Genomic DNA, 20689 nt, shown 5'->3' with positions numbered 1-20689 from the left:
AGAGAGAAGCTTGATTAGACTCCAGTGGCAGTAGTCCAAGTAAGAGGGGATAAAGGCATGGGCCACGGTAGTGGTCATGGGAATAAAATATTTAGGAGAAATAATCTATAGGCCTTGGTGATGAATTAGATGTGAAGAAGAAAAAGGAGAAGTGAAGAATAATTCCCACATATCTGGCCTGGGTAGAAACATGAATCATGGTACCATATAGGGATTGACATGGAAGATATTGAGTTTATTGGGGCAGATTGAATTTGAGGTGTCTGGGGATGTCCAAGGCGAGGATGTGGTATCAGATGAAAGAAGTGTCTTGACTGAAGGGTCTTCAGTTGGGCTTTGAAACCATGACAGTAGATGACATTGCTCAGTCACTGTTTATAGGGTGAAAAGTAGAGGAACAAGAAGAGAATCTTAATAAAATACTAAAGAAGTCTTATGGAGAAAGTGTGGAAGGGTTTCAGAGGAAACCTAGGGGAATGTGGTGAGTTGGAAGCCAAGAGAGTGTTTCAAGGAGGAAGAGTCAACAATACCAGAGGCTTCTAGGAGGAAGGTGAACACCGCAAGGTGCCTATTGGAATCAGTGACCAGAAGGTCCTTAGCAATTGGTCTGGGGGTTTGGGTGAGTGTAGGGAGCAGACACTGGACTGAGTAGCTGGAGAGTGAGAGAGTCAAGGCCATGGAGAACCTGAGTGTAGATTCCTATTCTGAAAAGTTTGGCTACAAGAAAGAGGAAGAGAGGAAAGGGGCAGGTTGAGAGGCTGGCTTTTCGTGGGGAGTATGTTAAGACTGGAGAGGCTTAGGCACATTTAAATGGTGGTGCAAAGGATTCAGAAGAAAGAGGGGATCATGAAGAGTATTTATTGAGGAATGAACCCAGGTTGCAGGTCTGGCTGTACTGCTGACATCTTTTTGAATTTACACAAGCCTTTTAATCTGTCTGGGCTGCAGCGTCCTTCCCTATGAATTGTAGGGCTTCTCTCTATATATGATTTTCAAATCGCATTTCTCAAAGCTTCCTCAGAGCTCCCAAATTTCAGCTTCAACCATGGCAACTTGACCTCTTTCTTCTGTGTTTTTAATTAACTTTTATTCGTAGCAATCGAATGCACGTACGTACTTTGGAAAAATGAAATAGTAGTAATACAATCATGGTAAAAAGCAGCAACTCCTTCCTGCTCCCCACCTGGCTACTCTCAGCCACCCTCAACTCTTGTAGATACTTTCCCCTGGTATTTATGCCAAGTTAGCCAAATTAAATTTTTATCTCAGTGTTTCTTAAATAGACAACCTCTGGTTTCTGTCTTACCCCACCACCTTTTTCCCTGATTCTGTTCCCTCCAACATAATGACATCGCAATTTTTGGTTAATAGCGTTCACATTGTTATAAGCACGCATATGTTGTTCACCGACTCTGCCTCCTTTTGTGAACAACCTGTCATTTCTCCTGCCGGCAATATTTGCCTCATTCACCTTGATTTCCACGTAATGGTTGTTTTCTAAATGTTCCACCATCTCAAAAACCTATTCTTGCTTAATCACAAGACTTCTTCCCTGGAGACTCCCCTCCCAGAGCCTTCTGTGGTCCCTGGTCTTCTGGTGCTGGGACTCGCTTTCTCTCTTGCCTGGGTTGGAGCTTACCTGTGTCCTGCTGCCAGGCCTTCCTCCTCCTTGGTGTATACTCTGGTTTTGGTGCAACTCTCCTCCCGTGGCTTGAGAGCCAATGTTGTCGAGCACTGCCTAACTGAAATGTCTTATTCCACCCTCACATTTGATTGACAGTTGGCTGGTGATAGAATTCTGGCTGGGAAAAAAAAAAAAATTCCCTCAAAAATGTTAAGGCATTGTTCTGTGATTGTCTGGCTTCTATTTTTGTTGTTGGGTCGTCTGGTGAGAGTACGATTTCCTATCTATCCCTCGATCTATTTTCTTTTATTTCTATTGGGCACTTCCAGTCTGATCTGTATCCCTTTGTTTCACAAGGATGTGCCTTGTTGTGGTTCTTTCTTCATTCGTTTTCCTTGGTACTTGGTGGGCTCTTGCATTGTGAAGACTCACGTCTTTCAGGTCTAAGCAACTTTCTTGAATTATTTATTTTTGTAATTTCCTCCACTTCATTTATTTCTCTTTCCTCTTTCTGGAGGACCTTCTTTTAATTCAATAGTGGACTTTCTGGTTTGATCTTCTGATTTTATCTTCTCTCTCTTTTATGAGAGATTATTTTGACTTTATATTCCAATTCTTCTATTATTTTTTTAAAATTTGGTTATATCCCATATTTAATTTCCAAAATTATTTCCTTTTTTCCAGTCATTAGTTTTTGTTTCATAGATACAATTTCTTCTCTAATCTCTACGAGAATATTATCTTCCCCTGCCCACACACACCCCCCTGTATAAATCCTACCTATCCTTCAAGTTTCCTCTCAAAATCTGCAACTTTTATAAGGCCTATGCAATCAGCCCAACTCTCTCCACTAGACAGTAATGCCCTAGCATTATTATATTCCATGCCATCTAATATGTGATTCTATTTAAGCTTGCACTGATTCCTATCGAGGAATAAGTCTTATCTCTCCCATTGGATCATAATCTTCTTAAGAGCAGGGACTGCTCTTGGAAATGAAATGTAAGCTACTAATTTTTAAAATTTAATAGAAGAATTGGAATATAAAGTCCAGATAATCTCCCATAAAATAAAAGAGAAAAAGAGAGTGAAGGAAAAAAGAAAAGATAAAACCAGAAGATCAAATCAGAAGGTCCAATATTGAACTAAAAGCAGCTCCAGAAAGAGAAAACAGAAGAAAATGAGGTGGAAAAAATTACAAAAGAAATAATTCAAGGCAGTTTTCTAGTTTTAAAAAAGCTTACTTAGTTTAGAAACTACTTTTTCTGTATCAGCCATAATTCCTTGTCTAGAATTGTGATATAACAAGTGCTAAACAAGTGTTTGTTGCTTTGAATTAAATGGAAACACATCCTAATCCCACCAAGACAGGCTATCCCAGTTAGGATTCTTTAAAGAGTACCAAGAACATAAGTATTTGTCACGTAATATAAGTACAGAACTTACAGATTTGTACAATTTTCCTATCTATTGCCATGCTTCTTTACATGCATAATTCAATAGTGTTATTTCAGTGCTTGTTTTTATTGAGTCTTCCTTGAAGCTCACAACTTAGATTTCTTAGAAAAAACAGACTTTCTTTTCTCGTTCATATTTCATTGGTTTATGAAATATTTAATTGACATTACCAAGAACAATTGGCACAAGCAGGACTGGAAACAAACACGTCTAAATCTTGGCTGGCATATGCCTCCACTGGTAGGAACCAAAGGGCTTGGGTGTGCCGGACGGTGACTGCCAGCCTTGGGCCTTCAGCCTGCCAAGGGCATCAGTGAACATGAGGAATGAAGGACATTAGATGTCCAGTCAGTTAAGTGGAAGTCAGTGAAGAGAGCGTCTACTCCACTCCATTTGTATTCCAAGAAGAGGTCTCTGGCAGAAATGGATTTGTGTTCATCATCTCTCTTGGGTTCACTTGCAATCAAGGGCATACCTAGGCAAGCCAGCCGACATAGCTTAGGGCACAGCCTTTTGTCGTAAAACAGCACAAGGCTCACTGGCCCGGGAGCCAGTCATCTTGGTCTCATTAAAACCAAGGTCCACCACCCTAAGCTGTGATGCCCTGGCCATGAGTCCTCAAACGGCCAACAGAGCTCTGCCAGGCCCTGAAGTCCACCCTTTTCCATCTCCGGAATGGGATCCCCACTCCCCTCCCCATTTTCAGCAACCTGGGCATCAGTATCAAGCCCTCTCTGTGCCCTACCCCTGCTGCAACCATCAGGCTTTGAAGGAGTCAGATGCAGATTGTCAAAGAGGAACGAAGCTGTCCAGTTAGCTTTAGATGTCCCCTTCCACAGCATGAATTTTTTTTTTTATCCTTTTGGTCACACTCGAGGGACCAGCATCACTTTATAGCCACCATAATCACAAATACGAAGGAAGCCATCCTTCATGATCACTGTCCCTGGGAGAACAAAGACTGTTTTGCAAACAGGGGCTTGAGAAAACCCCAAAGACCATGCAGCTGAAATGCTGCATGAAAATTACAAGGCAAACAGAAACATCAACCTATCCATTAGATCTTAGAGTTGCATCTGTATAAAGCCAAAAATGGGATCAATTCAGCTGAATTGGTTTCATGGCAAATTTAGCGATTTGAATGTTTTACCCGGTGCTGGTTTGTGTAGAAGTCACATAGGACACTAAGCACAAGGAAAAGTGGCAAAACTGTCCCCATACTCTACAAAACGGTAAGTGTGTTTCTCCTCTGCCAATCTCCCAGGCTCTCATGCCTTTCCCTAATGAGTTTTCTCTTTCTTCTATGGATATCCCATAGTTGAGTAATGAACAAAGGCAAATTTCATTTTAGATTGATAGTAAGAACAGATAATAAAGTTAAATTAAAAATCTTATCCAGCTCCCTTTGAGTCTTGTTTTTAATTTTCCTCCTTTATCTCTGTGTTTTAATGTGAAGTGGCACAGGCTGGAGCTATTCCCACCCACCCGGTGTGTTGGGTTTGTTCTAGAGATGTCTTTTCTTTTGCTCTCATGGTGGTTCAGTCAGTCCTGAGCTGAGTCTACTTCTGAGTCACTGACACGCTGGCTGGCTTGCATCACCCATGGTGGCCAGGCTGCACCGTGGCCGTGAGCCTGGGTAGGGACGCCTCCAGGAGCAGTGCGTCCGCGCCAGTCCATCTCCTTTCCCGGCTCCCCAAGCCCAACAGAATGATGATCTTCATTCCCTGACAGTCAAGGAAACAGCCGGCCCTCTGTAGGCCCAGCCCTCCGCAGCCGGCCTTCTCCTGGCCTCTGACCCCACGGCCTGCTCTCCTTCCTTCTTCTGCATGTGGAAGATCCATCCTTCCCCTAGAATCAACAATGGCATTGAAAGACTTTCTTCTACAGGTGTTTCCTCATCTCACTCCCTCTTAGGACTCTGAACTCCTGAATCTCCTTATTCCTCCTGTGCTAGATAGGCATTTAGAGAAGTGGAAACCTGACCTTCCACATGGTGGAATCATGTGCTGTAAAAATGGCCTCAGGGAGAAAATACGTAGAGAGTTAACACTATTTGTCTCATAGCCGAAATGTGTTAGATATGCCCAAGAAGTGACGGCCCCTGCCTGATCACAAATACAATTCCAATTTGGGGCAAAATTTTAAAAAAATAAGTGTCTCTTCAAGTATCCATCCTTCTCCATCACCACTTTCTTCCCCTCACAAAAAGGCCTAGTGACTTCCTTCTCTTACTCAGCGAGTGACAGGATGCCTCAGCCAACCACCCTAGCATTGGGCCTTCAGGTCAGGTGATCCCGACATTACCTTCGGTGTAGAACCGTCAATTCCAAACTTAACGTGAACAGAAGGAATATCTATGATGTCAGATCACCGTGCAACATTTCTTCACTGGACTAAAGCAATAGGTTGAAGAGCTTTAACAGAAGGATATCAAAAATAATAAATAAAAAAGACCCTGCCCCCTTCCTATGTTTGCTTAAAAAAATAAAACTGGGTATAGGAAAAATATGGTCTGTCTAAACCCAAGAATATAATAACACTGCCTCTCTTTCCTTGTTTTAGGGAATGCTGTCGATTTTTTGGAGACAATGGCTTGACTTTGAAGGTGTTTTTTACCAAGGCAGCACCCTTTGGTGTTCTTTGGACACTCACAAACTACCTGTACTTACATGCAATAAAGAAAATAAACACTACGGATGTCTCCGTGTTGTTCTGCTGCAACAAAGCTTTTGTGTTCTTGCTCTCATGGATCGTTCTCAGGGACAGGTTCATGGGAGTGAGGGTAAGTTCCTTATTATCTGTCTTCCTCCCTCACTCAGTCATGTCAACCAAAACCTGCCCATTGGCTTGCTTAGCTCCGTGTGCTGGACCATGAGCATAAGCTGCTGACCACTTCCCTTCCGATCCGCAGCAGAAAAGGAGCCCGGCAGAGGCCCGGTTCTTGGTGTGCCTTTCAAACCTTCTTGCTTGCAAACCATACTAGACAAGCATTCATTAAAGCACCTTTCATTTCAAGCATTTCAACAAGCATTCCCTAAAGTGTGTGCCAGTCGGGGACCCAGCCCTGGGATGGCGATGTGCTCGGCTCTCTGTGTGCTCACCCCTCTCTCGTGGGCGGCTTTCCAGGCTGCAGTGCGTGGCGGGACTGTGCCCTGCAGCCTGGAGCTTTCTGCTGACACTGTCCCTCTCTGATTAGGGGGTGTGTGAAACTCGAAGGATCCTTCAGCATCCATGCATGCATGCGGTCTTGGACTGTTGCCTGGACCGTGTGTGCACAGCCAAAGTGAGCCAGATACACTCAGGAAAAGTCCAAGCAGTGGAGGGCCAGTTTCACTTCCTTCCTACCACAGACAAAGGGGGAGTGAAATCATATCCCTTCAATTACCTCTCATTTACAAAGGAGACTTAGTCAATTACATTGAAAGATAGTCAAATTTAGCTAGTCACATTTCATAACAGTTGTATGAAATAGTATAAGTGCACTATTAAACACCAGCTGAAATATGGAAGGGTCCCGCCTTGCACAAAAGGAACAGGTGGCATTTATTATAGCATGGACAGAATCTTGGTGACTTCTGCCTGGCTCCCTCTGGTGGCCACGAGCTGCTACTGCCCCATCCTCACCTTGCCACAAACCAGTACAAAAAGAGCATTGGGCCAGGCAGCTAGTGCTTTTGTAGCTAGAGTGCCTCGTGACTCCTCCTCCTACAAAGCTAAGAGCCTGTGTATGGGCAGTCCCGTTAGAGCGAACCACCCTGGCAACTAGAGCAGGGCAGACTCCTGGCCCTCTACCTCCGTCCTTCTCTAATTGTCCTGGGAACAATGACATCACCCTTAATGGTAGCTTCACGCCCACCTAAGTTACCCAAACAGCGGTGGGGACATGAGTCAACTGCTGAGTTGTATTTTTAGCTTGCAGTAGGGGGAAAGTTTGTTTTGAGACTTAGTCTTAATTTTGGAATAAAAACTCACTCCCTGTGCTACCACCCAGGGAAGCTTTCAGCAAATAAACAATCTAATACACATCTGCAAGAAATGCAGGAACTTCCAGCAGTAGTCCACCCGACAGCCTGCCTGACCCGACGCTGAAGACCTGAATGTCCTGGGCCCCACTGCCCCTGACTCATGGCCTTCCTGACTTTATTTTGATGCAAAGAGCCAAGAGAATTCATGGAACTTTCTGGCATGATTTGATGTCCTAAGCAAATTCCAAATGAGCCCCTGTTACTGGAAAGAGAAGCGTCGAGGTTAATTCTGCTTCCAGCAGAAGAAAACAAGTTTTTTGAGGTTAAGAGGTGTGGGGAAAAAAACTTGAAATACTCTTAGACTCATAGAGAGTAATCTGGTGCTTCTAGATCTCGTCTTTGTCACCATGCATGGATAAGAGGGTCCCCCCAACACAACATCCCTGGACTATGATGCAGTCTGGCCGTGCTGGCCACTTGATTGGTCTGGTCTATGCTGACCGCTGTGTACTGAGCAAAGTTTGTGTTGGCACAAGGCTGGCTCTGAAATGACGCCCGTGTTGGTGATGGAATAGTGTAACTAGCAAGACACTGTAGGTGCGGGTCTCTCTCATAATCATTACTCCTCTTGGACATAAGTGGCAGATCATCTAAGAGCTTCTCACTGCAAGTTGTGGTGGATTCCCTTCTTCTTTTCTTCAAGAGAGCTAGCAAAATCCACGAGACACCAGCAGCTTGCCAGAGTGACTTAAAGTTTCCCCTTGATAAACAGATGGAGATTTAGGTCCAAGTTAACATCTAACTGGTGCGTGGGATCGCTCCAGACTTCACTCGCAACGCTGGGTTAGCTAGCACCTTCCACCGGGGCCTTTCCAAAAATTGTGGAGGACTGAGCATATGAGCTGGAGAGTCGTGCAGACGTGAAAACCATGATGAAGGCTCAGCCTAATGTTCTTGAAACAGATCGCACGGGAGATTTGTGTTATTAAGGCAATTACTCAAGCCACAAGGGCTGCGGTTCCTGGAAGACATCAACAGGTTCAGGTCATGCGGACAGATTCAGATAGAAGCGAATGTGTCTTACGATGCTGGGGAGATCCCGGCCACTTGTGGCGTCAGAGGGTGAGAAGCTGTAGGGGTGTCTGTTTGAAAGGAGCCCAAGCTGGCCTTGTGTCACCGTTTGACTCTCTTGGGTGTGCTTTTCATATGTGTCCGGGCTCTCCATGTCAGGGGTTCTAGTGCAGCGGCCAGGCGCTCCACGCTAGAGACAAGTGACTAGGCTGCAGATCTTGGCTCTACTCTTACAAGCTGTTGGATCTTGAACAAATTACTAAATGTCTCTGAGCCTTGTTTGTCTCATCTTTAAAATGGACAGAATATTACTACTCATCTTATTGGATGAAGAATAAAATAAGATGATGCATGCCTGGCACATAAAACTCAATAAATGTCATCTTTCCTCAATGTTGTTATTCTTACTATTCCTTCTCATTTGGAAGGGGTTGGTGATCAACCCAATTCTTCTGTTGGTGGTGTCAGAAGCAGATGACCACTTAGGGAGGCAGTTTTGTGTGCCAAAAGCAGCAGTTGGATGAGAATGAGTAGAGGCCAACCTGGCTGTGGTCAGCAGGCATAAGACCACCCCCAGGCTCCGTGTCAGGGGAAATGGACGGTGGGATTCTCTGATTGTTCATAACCCCCCATCCTCGCAGTGAGGGCTTCCACTCCAGGAGGGAGGGAAGAAGGAGAAGAAGGTGAGCTAGGAGGTCACCCACATGAGTCCTCAAACCCTGGCAGCACAATCCCAGGGACTGTGAGCTTTCTCCGAGATCTTTTCCTGTCTCAGATTCTAGCTGATGTTTCCAACAATCAGAATGTTTTCAGTGATTCAAAAGGGGCCATCCCTGAAGGGTAACTCCAGCATGGGGACCCGACTCCCTTCTGTGTGGGGGGCTGTCCCCTGCAGCCTGAGCCCAGCACTGGGGAGGACACAGAGAGGGGGCTAGTGGTGCTCACAGCCCAGGCCTGTCTCCACTCTCGGAAATAGGAGGGTGCACAAGAGGATCCTTGGTTCTTTCCAAACTTTCATATTCCTCGAGTTGAGGAGAGCAGTCCAGAAGCTGGGAGGGAAAGAGTCTACTCAGGCCGGGTGCAGTGGCCCACACCTGTAATCCCAGCACTTTGGGAAGCCCAGACGGGAGGATCACATGAGGCTAGGAGTTGGAGACCAGCCTGGGCAATAGTGAAACCTCATCTCTATACACAAAAAAATAAATAAATAATCAGTCTTTCTTTTCCTTCTGTAAAACTGCTCCAAACCGTACAGAACTAAAAAGCATCCAAACGGGGTTCTGTATGGCAGAGAATGTGCAGCCCACCACAATTTTTGCAAGACTATAAAAGAACAAGGAACCCAGTCTGAAAGGTGATTAGACATCATTAACCCTCCTCGTCTCTTCTGTAAGGCTCAAGGGTTCCCTCGCCTTCCCTTTCAGTGTAGAAGCAGTGCAGTCACGGCGGTGCGTGGCGGGTCAGTGACTAATGCCTGGGTGACTGGGACTCTGCATCCAGAGCCCTGGGAGCCCAGTGGGGATGACAGTGAACCACCACACCAGGTGAGGACATGCAGATGCTACACAGCAACATCCAGGCCTGTGTTCCTTCCTTGTCTCCGGCTAATTGTTCCCCAGACCAAGTAGAGATGGTGGCTGTCACCGGTCTTGGTCCTTGTTTTAGGATAGTTCAGTGGGGAGCATTCGGGGTTGGGAGACAGGAAGGTGGGAGAAAACAGAGGCCTGGGGAAGTGGGGTAAGTCCCTGTCCTCATTGCGTGTTCTGGCTCAGGGCCTTCCCCGGGGACGCCCAGAGGGAGGAGGTGTGTGTGGAGCTTGTGAAACCACAGGATGAACTTGACCGGCCTTCCTAGAGAGTTCATTTGAGTGCAGGATTAGGCAAGGAAATGCTTTCATGTGAAAACCAGGAAACTCAGGTATGTTAGGACGTAAAATGTAAAATATACACTTATTTTTAAAAGATAAAACTGGAATCTTCAAAGGAATTATAGGGTGAGGAAGAAGGATCCTTGGGCTCTGTGCCCCAAAGCTGCAGGGCATGTTTTGAATCTGCTGTGCTCTGGGAATTGCGAGTGGGGTGGCAGCCACCAGCTTACGTCTCACCACTTGGGTCAGGTCCCAGCAGGGCTGCTGCTGCCTAGAGATTGGGGGACCCACAGCCAGGTGTGTCAACCCTGTGACTTGTGGCCTGGGGCCCCCAGGAGAAGATGGGGAGGTAGGTGGGGGTATCACCGCCCCCAGCCCTGCCTGCCAGGACGAACCGAAGGGGCGGCATGGGCTCCTCTGATATTTGTCTCCTCGGCTGACCGAACGGTCGTTGGCCAGCTGCGCTCTCGTTTCCTACCCCCTGCCTCCTCCCCATGCTCTTCTGCACAGCTCGGGCAGAAGCTTTTAGCCGTTTATTATTTAATCAATAGAGAAGAGAGAGGAAGAGGTTGGAAATCTGCCCATCAAGTCTTCAGAAAAAAATAACCCCTTGTTCTCCTTCATTTCCTCAAACTTCAGCCCAGCCATAAGTTTGGAAAGACTCAAGTCCCTTTGGAGATGCACCAAATCATCTGAGATTTTGCTGTCTTCTTCCCTCCCTTCTTTCCTCTGTTTCTCTTTCTTTTTCTCACCAGTCCCTCCGATGCCTAGCCAGGCTGAAACGTTCCTTCAGCATCCTTGCACGCCGTATGTTCCAGAGCAGAAACCGCCTGCTTTCCCTGTCTGCTTTTTTACTTTTCCTTTTCTTATTCTCTTGCTGGGTGGAGGGGGCAGGGGGAATTCACTTACTGTCTTGCTATCTCTGTTTCTTTCTCTTAATGAACAGTGGTACACAGTATATGTAGCATTTGCATATGAAATATATGCATATTTGCATATGCGTGATGCAGAACAATGCACTACAAATGAATCGCTAAACCAGAGAGAACAAGTAGACAGATTGGGCCGGGCACTGCTCTAGGACATCATAACCATCTGTCCCCTCCAGGGCCTCTGTGTTAAGGGCATTATGTGGAAATAGTGCATGAGGTATACACTAGGAGAAGTATATAACTCGGACATACTGTGTGAGAGTCAACCACATTACCTTTCACTAATCCAAAAATGTTATATGTAGACCACTCTAAGAGTACATAGCTGGCAATAGCTTACTATGTGAAACATACTTTCCTGTTTATATACATGAGCACTGACTTTGCAATCAGACACACCTGCAATGTGTGTCTCTGCTCTTTCACACAACAGCTGTGTGACTTAGAGTAAGTTATGTAACCTCTCTGAGCCTAGGTTTTCATGTCTATAAAATGAGGGAGAATGACAATATCTACCTATTTGGAGGCTAAAATGAGAAGTATAACAGAAAACACTTATCCTACGACCAGTCAGTAAATCTTAGTTATTTGGTATTGCTGTAGACTGCTGAAGCCAATTTTGAGTGATCCGTAAGAGGGATGAAACCCTTAATAAATCCAGCAGCCGAAACTTCTGCCGCATGCATTTGTTCTGCTGACAACACCCCCTCCCCACCTCCCACCCAGTGACATTTGTGCAGCTCCATGGCTATTTCAGATAGGTCCTTGTGTTTATTCTCTGTGCTGGTGCATTCTGCTCCTTGGGGAAATATTGTCCCAGGAAGTTTATCTCCTATTTACTCTGGCAATTGTACTTTGTAAAACAGTAATGCGTGCTATCCATGAAGCTGTCCATCCCAACTGAGAAGTCGGTATCTGGACAATGAGAGTATTGAGGACAGTTTCTGGGGCTGGAGTGGAGGAGCCCAGTAGCTGCTAAGGGCAGGAACTGCACCTCCGGGGTTAGGACATTGTTGGTAGCCCTGATTGGCAGGTGATCTTATGGCAGGCCCGGCAGCTGGCATGGAAAATGGGGACAAGATCTGCTGTCCTCATGCTGCCTTCCCTGTTGAGATATGAAATACATAAAGCCAAGGTCACATGAGCTACTTTCAGAAGGTGGGGAAAGAACTCAGGCCATTTCCAGGTGCTGCCCAGGGATTGTCTACCAGGTCCTGTCATGACCAAATAACCTGTCAGTGGAGTTTTCATAACCACCTCCTCCTCATGTTCCCAAGAATCCCAGGACTGGCCACACCGCCTGATGCTAAGCTACTCCTTGCCGGGAACTGTTTCCGGTTCTTTGGTCACGCCAAGCTTTGCTAGGTGCCCTTTTAAACAGCAACATAAAATGTAGACAGGGGCCAGCCTTTGCCTATTTCTCTCCCAAGGAAGACTGAAAAGGAGACTCCACTCTCCCCTCACACGGCTGAACCCCACTCGTGTTTCCAGCTCGTTGGCACATGGGTGGTCCACCTGACTCCCCGCCACTCCCCTGACCGCTTTTCTCTTCCGTCTCTCCAGATCGTGGCCGCCATCCTAGCCATCGCTGGCATCGTGATGATGACCTACGCCGACGGCTTCCACAGCCACTCGGTCATCGGCATCGCGCTGGTGGTGGGCTCCGCGTCCATGTCTGCGCTCTACAAGGTAGGCGCGGCAGCAGGGTCTCCGAGCCAGCCCCGCTTTCCTCAGCCAGGGCCTCCGGCCTCACTGGCTGGTCCTTTACTTTGGGGAGGCTCTGGCAGTGCCCGTGCTTGAAGCCAAGTGGTTGTTTTCAGCGCACGGGCAGATGGACACTTCCACAAGGGCAGCGTGGAGGCGTGCGGCTGCTCTCGGCCTTGGCTCTCCAGACCTTGCCATCCGCGGCCAGATACGTGCAGCACTTGGGGACAAAACAGGTGGTACCCGCTGGGTTGGCAGAGTCAGATTCCTGACTTCACTGTGTAGACGGGAACTGGAGGAGGATCAGGGCCCTGCGTGGCTGGCTCGGGCTTTGCTCATGCTGAACCTGGGGGGACCTGAAGACTTGAGTATCTGGGGCAGCTTCGTCCTGTAAAGCTTCGCCCACGCGGTTTCTGCAGCCGCCAGTGCTCAGTATGAATCCGTATACATTTCAAGCATTGCCTTGTAGGCTAAATGAATAAAAGTACAACTGCTACTATGAAGATTATAAAATATTTTTGACAAAATGTTGGGAACCCTTGGGAAGTACTGCCCACCTGCAGGTGTAGAGGAAGCAGATTTTTTATTCCCACACCCCGGCCCTTGCTCTGTTAGCCCCCTACTCGATCAAGCCCCCTGGCTGCACCCTCCCCTCACCTCCTTCCTCCTCCTCTCTCCTTCTCCTGCAGTCCTTAGTAGGAAATGCAAATTTTTTCAGGTCTCCAAGTTGGGAAAATGACCTGGAGGATTCAATGAGAAATGAGATTTTGGCTTTGAGACTTACCAGCCCTTTGTGGTGGATCTGGACGGGAGGACAGAGAGAATTAAGTACTGTAGAAAGTCATAAGAAATAGCATCTTGTGGCTCACGCCTGTAATCCTGGCACTCTGGGAGCCGAGGCGGGAGGATTGCTTGAGCTCAGGAGTTCAAGACCAGCCTGAGCAAGCGCGAGACCCCATCTCTACTATAAATAGAAAGAAATTAGCCAAACAACTGAAAATAGAAAAAATTAGCCGGGCGTGGTGGCGCATGCCTGTAGTCCCAGCTACCCAGGAAGCTGAGGCAGAAGGATTGCTTGAGCCCAGGAGTTTGAGGTTGCTGTGAGCTAGGATGATGCCACGGCACTCTAGCCAGGGCAACACAGTGACTCTGTCTCAAAAAAAAAAAGAAAGAAAAGAAATAGCATCTTTTCCCCAGCTCTGTGAGTGCCTTGTGTTATGGTTTTCGGAGAGAAATAACTCTAGCTTCTAATCTGCCATCAGTTCCCTGCCCTTGCCACCCACAGAGGAAGACACACGCATCATATTTTTTTCCCTCTGGAACGCCTCTCACTGAGGGAACGTGATAAGCTAGCATCATTCTGGGACTTCAAAGCCACTGTCCAAATGCAGAAGACATTAAGAAGCAACACTCTACTGTACTCAGCGAGCTGTGTGCTAACGAGGGGCAGAGAACACATAGAAACACAGTCCATGCTGAACGCAATATTCTGTGCAGATTTCCGTATCCGTCTCCTCGACTGCCTGCGATTTGTCCAGAGGGACTACTAGTGGCAGGCTGAAAGCTATTTATTTCCCTTCCCATACTTCCTGCACATGTGCCAGGAAATACCTGAACGAGTTGGGAAACGGCTGAGTGAGGAGGAAGCAGGAGAAGTGGGAGGAACAGCAACGCGGAGACTCAAACCAGACCACAGGTCTCTGGACACAGGTGGACTGGGGACTCCTGCATCTCTAAGCTCTGCTCCTGGCCACTGCCCCTCTCCTCCTTGGCCCGCCAAGCACCTGCAGTGAGGTACAAACAAGAGCATGTGCAAGAAAATAAATGTTTGGTGCCTTCCACTAAAACCCACGCCATCCCTGGAATGGAGGTGATGGGATGGAGCAGAGATGAGAACATCTCTCCACCTTTGATTTATAGAAAACGTCTTTGCAGCCAAAGCCCTTTCTCTTGGGGGTGATGGTGTTCAGACTGTGTTGTACAGGATCATGGATCCATCACAGAGGTCCAGGCATCAGGTTGGGAGCTAAGGTGAGCCTTCACTCCTCCTCCTCTGCTTTCTCCTGCAGGTTCTGTTCAAGCTCCTCCTGGGCAGTGCTAAGTTTGGAGAAGCCGCCTTATTTCTGTCCATTTTGGGTGTGTTTAACATCCTCTTCATCACCTGCATTCCTGTCATCCTCTACTTTACCAAAGTGGAATACTGGAGCTCTTTCGCTGACATTCCATGGGGAAACCTTTGTGGATTTTCAGTTCTCTTATTGAGTAAGTGGCAATCGCCCTGCCCAGCTCCCCCAGAAACCAGTGACTGACAGGGGACTCTGGACACCCGTGCCCTGAAGGAGAAAATGGGTTTATTGTTATTCTTAACTTCTCATTGTTCTTCAAGATCTTCGTGTTTCACTAAGTAGTCTTTGAAATGAGGACACTGGATTCTAATTCCAGAACCAGAGTCACTGCGGTGGCAGCAATGGCCATTGCAGTGTACGCATGTCACCCACTAGGATTAGCATGGCGAGGAGTTGGTAAATTCATGCATGCAGGTCTCTCGGAACGTCACCTGATAAGTGTCGCTGTTCAATAAATGCTATCCGTTTTCATTATTATTTTATTAGCATCATCATCCTCATCGTCATCTCCATTACTCGATGGAAGTCTAGTGTTAGGCAGAAAAGCAACCAAGGAGGTGCTTCGCCCAGTTTCTGTCTAAAAACACGCATCCCAAAGCCCCTGCTCGTGGTTTTCCTAAAGCACTGTGGCAGCAGGGAAAAGCAAAGCTGATAGGCTGGCCCCAGCCCCATTTTCTAGCCCCTTCTCACTGGTTACCTTTTCCAAATTTCTTTTCCCTTCTTCAAAGCTCAGGGAACAGAGGGCCTGAAGTAGTCAGAGTGTCTGTCCCTAATCCCAAGTCCTGGAGCCCCCAGAGGAACCCCAGGTTCACTGAATCAGAGCAGAGGGTCACTGTAGTTCCTGTGACTCCAGCCTCATTGGAGAAACCGGGGTCAGGTAGGCCGGCAAGGAGGCAGAGTCCAGGCAGTCATGAGTAACGCCCATTTCTTACGTTCTCTATTTCAGCATTCAATATCGTATTAAATTTTGGAATCGCTGTTACATATCCCACTCTGATGTCTCTTGGAATCGTCCTCAGTGTACCTGTGAACGCAGGTAAACAAACCTATATGGCTTTCCCTATCTGCTCATAAACACGCACACTCGCATGCACACTCACACATGCTCACACGCTCACACATACACACACTTGCACACACATATGCACGCTGTCACACACTCTCACATTCACACACACTCACACACATCCACATCCACACACTCTCACATACACACAAGTACACACATACACTCACACGTGCACACACACTTGCACACATACTCACATACACATACTCTTAACATATACATTCACGTGTATTCTTGCTGTGCCTGGTATAGAATGCGTGTTAAACCTTCTGCAAAGAAAAAACAAGCATTTAGGTAAAGTGTTTCTGTGTGTTGCGTATGCAGTATTTTCTCCATAATGGATTGACAGTCATGTACCACACCAAGACACAGAATGCCTACAGCCATCCCAGTTCTAACTAGTGTGGGAGCAGAGATGAATGTCATCAGTATTATTAATAAATGTAGAAAACTAAGTAGCAGAAAATACTTTAATTTCTGCAAGTAACTTGCTGGGGGAGAAAACGTGGTCAGGGTATGATGTGGACACACGCTGACCAGCTGCGGAAGTGGGAACATCGTTTTCCTCCGCTCCGGGAAGAACGAGAGACGGCATCCTCTGCCCAGGTGCTCAGGACCTCACTTCGTGCTCCCCCGGGGACATGTTGCCACTACACACAGTTGACAGACAGCTCTCCTGAAAGCTTGTCTTCTCCTGCCCCTCACCGCCTTCCTTTTCCTGATTCACACTGGTTTGAATTTGGGGTTTTCTTTCCAGAATCCCCCAGCCTCACCCCAACCTCCCTGTGCATCCTCCTCTCAGCCGGAAGAGGGCTGCAAATGCCTTGTCCCCATTGCATTCGCGCCCCTGCCCCAACGCAGCCTCCTCCAAAGCCCAGACCACCTGGCTCTGTCTCCCAGGGAGTGGCTGCCTTTTTCCTGTTCAGTGTGGCGCTAAACACACCTGAAAACACAAGCAAAGCAACTCTCATTTCCTGAGGCTTTTCCTGAAAGTTGGTTTCTGACAGCTCCCATCCCGGTGTGCTGTCTGTGCCCCACATAGCCCCGGCGCTTCCAGCAGGACTGCCTCTTGGCAGCAGTGTGACAGACGCCAGGAGACCAGGCTCAGGCCTGGCACCACCGCGGCCCACCTGGAGGCCTGGGGTGCCAACTCATCAGCTCTGGGCCCAGCTTGTCTCCCCTGCAAATGAAGGGCTGCCTGCCCTTGCTAATTTGGTTGATACGGGAACCAAATGAAATAATCATGAGACTTTCTGCATTTTAAGATGCAGAAAGCACCCAAGCTCCTGGATAGCTGGTAAAAAGAGGTCCAGACACTGCGGGCTTCTGAGATATAACTTCTCAACATACTCCCCTACATTCTTTGCATCTTTAATCTATAGTCACACTGTGTTTCTCTCTCAAGAAGGCATATTCCAGATAAGGCTTACATAGAAACCTATTTGAGCATAGGATATAGCCAGGTGTTTGAGAGATGAATCAAAATCATTTCTTGTTACCTACTGCAACATAAGAGAAGTGGAGGAAACTGCTGCTTGTTTAACGTGTCAGAGCAGAGCCGTTGCTCAACTTCTAGGACTCTCCCTGACATCTATCTGTTCATGGGACGGGCTGGTTGACCATCTCCCTCTGTTAAATTAACAGAAGGTTTTGCCAATATTAAAAACTAAAATACAGTTGACAACAACAGCTCTCCTGGGACAAAAATCATACTGAGGAGGATTCTGTGGTTCAGGGAAGACCCAACCCTGCCAGGAGGATGCCCCAGGCCCCGCCCACCCTCCGGGGACACGCATCCTGCCCTGTGCCCCAGCTGAGTGAGTAACCCCAGTGCTCTGTCTCCCACAGTGGTTGATCACTACACCAGTCAGATAGTCTTCAACGGGGTCCGGGTCATCGCCATCATCATCATCGGCCTGGGCTTTCTGCTCCTGCTCCTCCCAGAGGAGTGGGATGTCTGGTTGATCAAGCTGCTCACCCGCCTCAAAGTGAGGAAGAAGGAGGAGGCCGTGGAGGGCGGTGCGGACCTGGGCTCAGGACCTCAGAGCAAGAACAGAAGAGGCCGCCCTTCCTTCGCCCGCTAATGCCACTCCTCTGGAACTCGGTGGTGACGCCCTCGTGGTGATGATGGGGAGGTCTATTCCTGAAGGGCGGAACCTCGGTTGGGTAAGGTGTACATACCTGTACAGTTTTGGTCATCTGCGGTAAGTTCTATGGTATTTATTGGCATGTCCAATTTGCTTGCACTTTTCCACATCAGACCTTCCACTTAAGGGTACCAATGTGATACGAAAGGGGAGAGAAGAACCGCTCAGCGCTTCATCAATGAATGTAAAGTGGGTTCGAATGGTCCTTGCATAGATTGTTTTGGAAGACTGACGTTCTTCACAAGCCAGGGCAAATGTTTTGAATCTTAGCAACCGAACATGACATTGTACACTGTGATTATTTTTTCAGCTATGGTAGGTCATATTTTGTTTTATACCAGAGCTGTATTCTTAATTTTAAGGAATTTCAATGAACCAAAAGATAACTGTCAATTAAGTTGGATGGAGGGAGGGAGGGATGGCTGGGATGCGAAGAGGTGAGGCAGAAATGGATCATGGACATCGAAAACCATCAGAGGACAGGCTTGTGCCAGGTAACAAACAGGAAGGGACAGATAAGTCCAAGCCCCGGCTGGCCTGCTCTCATGTGTCTGCGTAAGATCATGCAAGAGAAATTACAGTGCCTTCTACAGAATTTTCGTCTTTACCTATGTGAAGCGAGGTGACGTGATAAGTCACTGGCGCCGTCTTATAATTTAGATGTAAAAATCTTTAGAAACAAATAAAACTATATGTGTGTGTGTGTGTACAAAAATGGCAAAGCTGATGACCAGTGTATGTGGAACGTGGTCTGCGGTGTACAATATGCATATAAGGTAGATCGTGTAGGAGGGAGATTGCTGGTTGCTTTTACTTCCTGACCAAGACTGAACAATTATTTACTGAATCTGTAAACCTTTTTATGAAACTTTTAAGCACCAGGCTGTTTACTTACACACTTTAGGTCTGCCAGAAAATTCTATCTGTGATAGATCTGTAAAGAGGGACGGGGGTTAGAGTTTACTATTTTTGAAGTTTACATTGTTACATATGAAATGGAAACATTATTTTGAAATGTTGTCATAACCCAATGGTGCGTTCTGTAACCATGGAGTCTTTTGTTTCTTGGGGAAAAGGGGCATTCATGACCTGAACTTTTTAGCAAATTATTATTCTGTTTCCATTACCTGTTTGGCCAAACAGATTAATAAAATATTTGAAAAAGAAGTGTTGGTGTTGTCTTGGTGGCCACTTCGTTACTCTCCCACTACGCAGGTCCTGATACAGCCCTCGCAGCTTCTGTTCTTTTTCACCTGGACTTGCCTCCCAGCACATTCCAGGCAGGTGAGCCAGCCCAACTACCCCAGGGGATAGAAACTCTTATTATAGTGTCTCCAAGCAGCTTGTTTCACTCTCCTCCTGCCTCCCTGTTCCTCTCGCTTCTCCCTCAAGGCACCTGCCCTCTTCTCAGCCCTGCAGGTGACTTCCTTCTGCCTTTCCTTTGCAGATGGGTTCCTCAGCCCAGCTTACACTGGTCTCTTAGAGCTGCCCACAGTGGCAGTCCCAGTGTCTAGATCCACGAGGTCTTCCAGCTCAGTCCCCACAACCGCCTGGCTGTCTTGGGCATCCTAACCTAATTCTGGCTTTATGGAGAATTTGATATACCCACTTTGGTGACGTCATGCAGCTGTTTCAGGCACTCTGAGATCCAGTGGATCTCATTCCAGAGCCGCAGAGGGCTGGGAACTGTATGCTGGGGTGTGAGCGGAGAGGAAATGAGCGCCTCTTTAGTACACCTCGTGGCACCACCCACACCTAGAGCGTTTACACTCCATGCACCATTTGCTACATGGGCCCTAAAGATGGCAAATCTAGCTGTCCTGAGCAGAGAGCTCCCTACCCAATGTGTCCAGGTGTGTGCTAAGAGGGGGGCCCGCCAGGGCAGCAGGACCCTGGACCAGTGGCCTCCACCACCCAGTTGAGCTCCAAGCCCCAGGGAGCCAAACAAACATTTCTTTGGAGAGCCATAACATGAAGCTGTCAGAAAGCCCTACTCTAGAGCAGATTCATTTTATTCTTCCATTGGGCACAAAAGACCGTGAAGAACCAAGAGAACTGAAAGCAGGGGCTTGACGTGCTATTTGCACACCTATGCTCATAACGACAGTATTCACAGTAGCCAAGGGAGGAAGCAACCCAGGTGCCCATCGACAGATGAACAGATAAAGAAAATGTAGCATAGCCGTACAGTGGAATATTATTAGGCTTTAAAAAGAAGGAAATCCTGACACCTGCTACAACATGGTTGAACCTTGAGGACATTACGCTAAGTGAAATAAGCCAGCCACGAAAGGAAAAATACTATATGATTCCACTTAAATGAGGTCCCTAGAGTAGTCACATTCATAGAAACAGAAAGTAGAATGGTGGCTGCCAGGGACTGGGGAAAAGGGAAATAGGGAGTTATTGTTTAATGTGCACAGAGTTTCGGTTTGGGAAGATGAAAAATTCTAGAGACGGCTGGTGCTGGTGATGGTTGCACAACAATATGAATGTACTCAGTGCCGCAGAACTGTACGGTCAAAAATAGTCAAAATAGTAAATTTTATGTTAGGTGTATTTTATCACAGTACAAAGCAGACTATGAAGGGTGAGGGAAATAAAAAAGGTAACACTCTCTGTGGTCCTTTCAGGACATTATAAACCTGAGTGGATGTGGGAGTGGGTTCAGAGATGTCTTTCCAGAAAAAATGTAGCCACGACTACAACCGCCACCCCTCCCAAGA

At 47.2% G+C, this 20689-nt stretch overlaps 1 protein-coding gene across 2 annotated transcripts in view; it reads left to right on the top strand.

Annotated features, from left to right (window-relative positions):
* The window catches only part of SLC35F3 (solute carrier family 35, member F3), a 378565-nt gene extending 360353 nt beyond the window's left edge, over nucleotides 1-18212 (top strand). For both annotated transcript variants that reach the window (XM_012660174.1, XM_012660175.1), the window contains 5 exons: nucleotides 5645-5864; nucleotides 12481-12606; nucleotides 14691-14883; nucleotides 15694-15783; nucleotides 17665-18212. In XM_012660174.1, coding sequence (XP_012515628.1) covers nucleotides 5645-5864; nucleotides 12481-12606; nucleotides 14691-14883; nucleotides 15694-15783; nucleotides 17665-17900 — 865 coding nt within the window. In that variant the 3' untranslated portion in view covers nucleotides 17901-18212. The remainder of the gene's footprint in view (nucleotides 1-5644; nucleotides 5865-12480; nucleotides 12607-14690; nucleotides 14884-15693; nucleotides 15784-17664) is intronic.
* Nucleotides 18213-20689: the final 2477 nt, after the last annotated feature.

The sequence above is a fragment of the Propithecus coquereli genome, unplaced genomic scaffold (assembly GCF_000956105.1).
Source record: "Propithecus coquereli isolate 6110/MARCELLA unplaced genomic scaffold, Pcoq_1.0 Scaffold66, whole genome shotgun sequence".
Classification (NCBI taxonomy): Eukaryota; Metazoa; Chordata; class Mammalia; order Primates; family Indriidae; genus Propithecus; species Propithecus coquereli.
The sequence above is the reverse complement of the archived record's forward strand: the minus strand, read 5'-3'. Positions and strand labels throughout refer to the sequence as shown.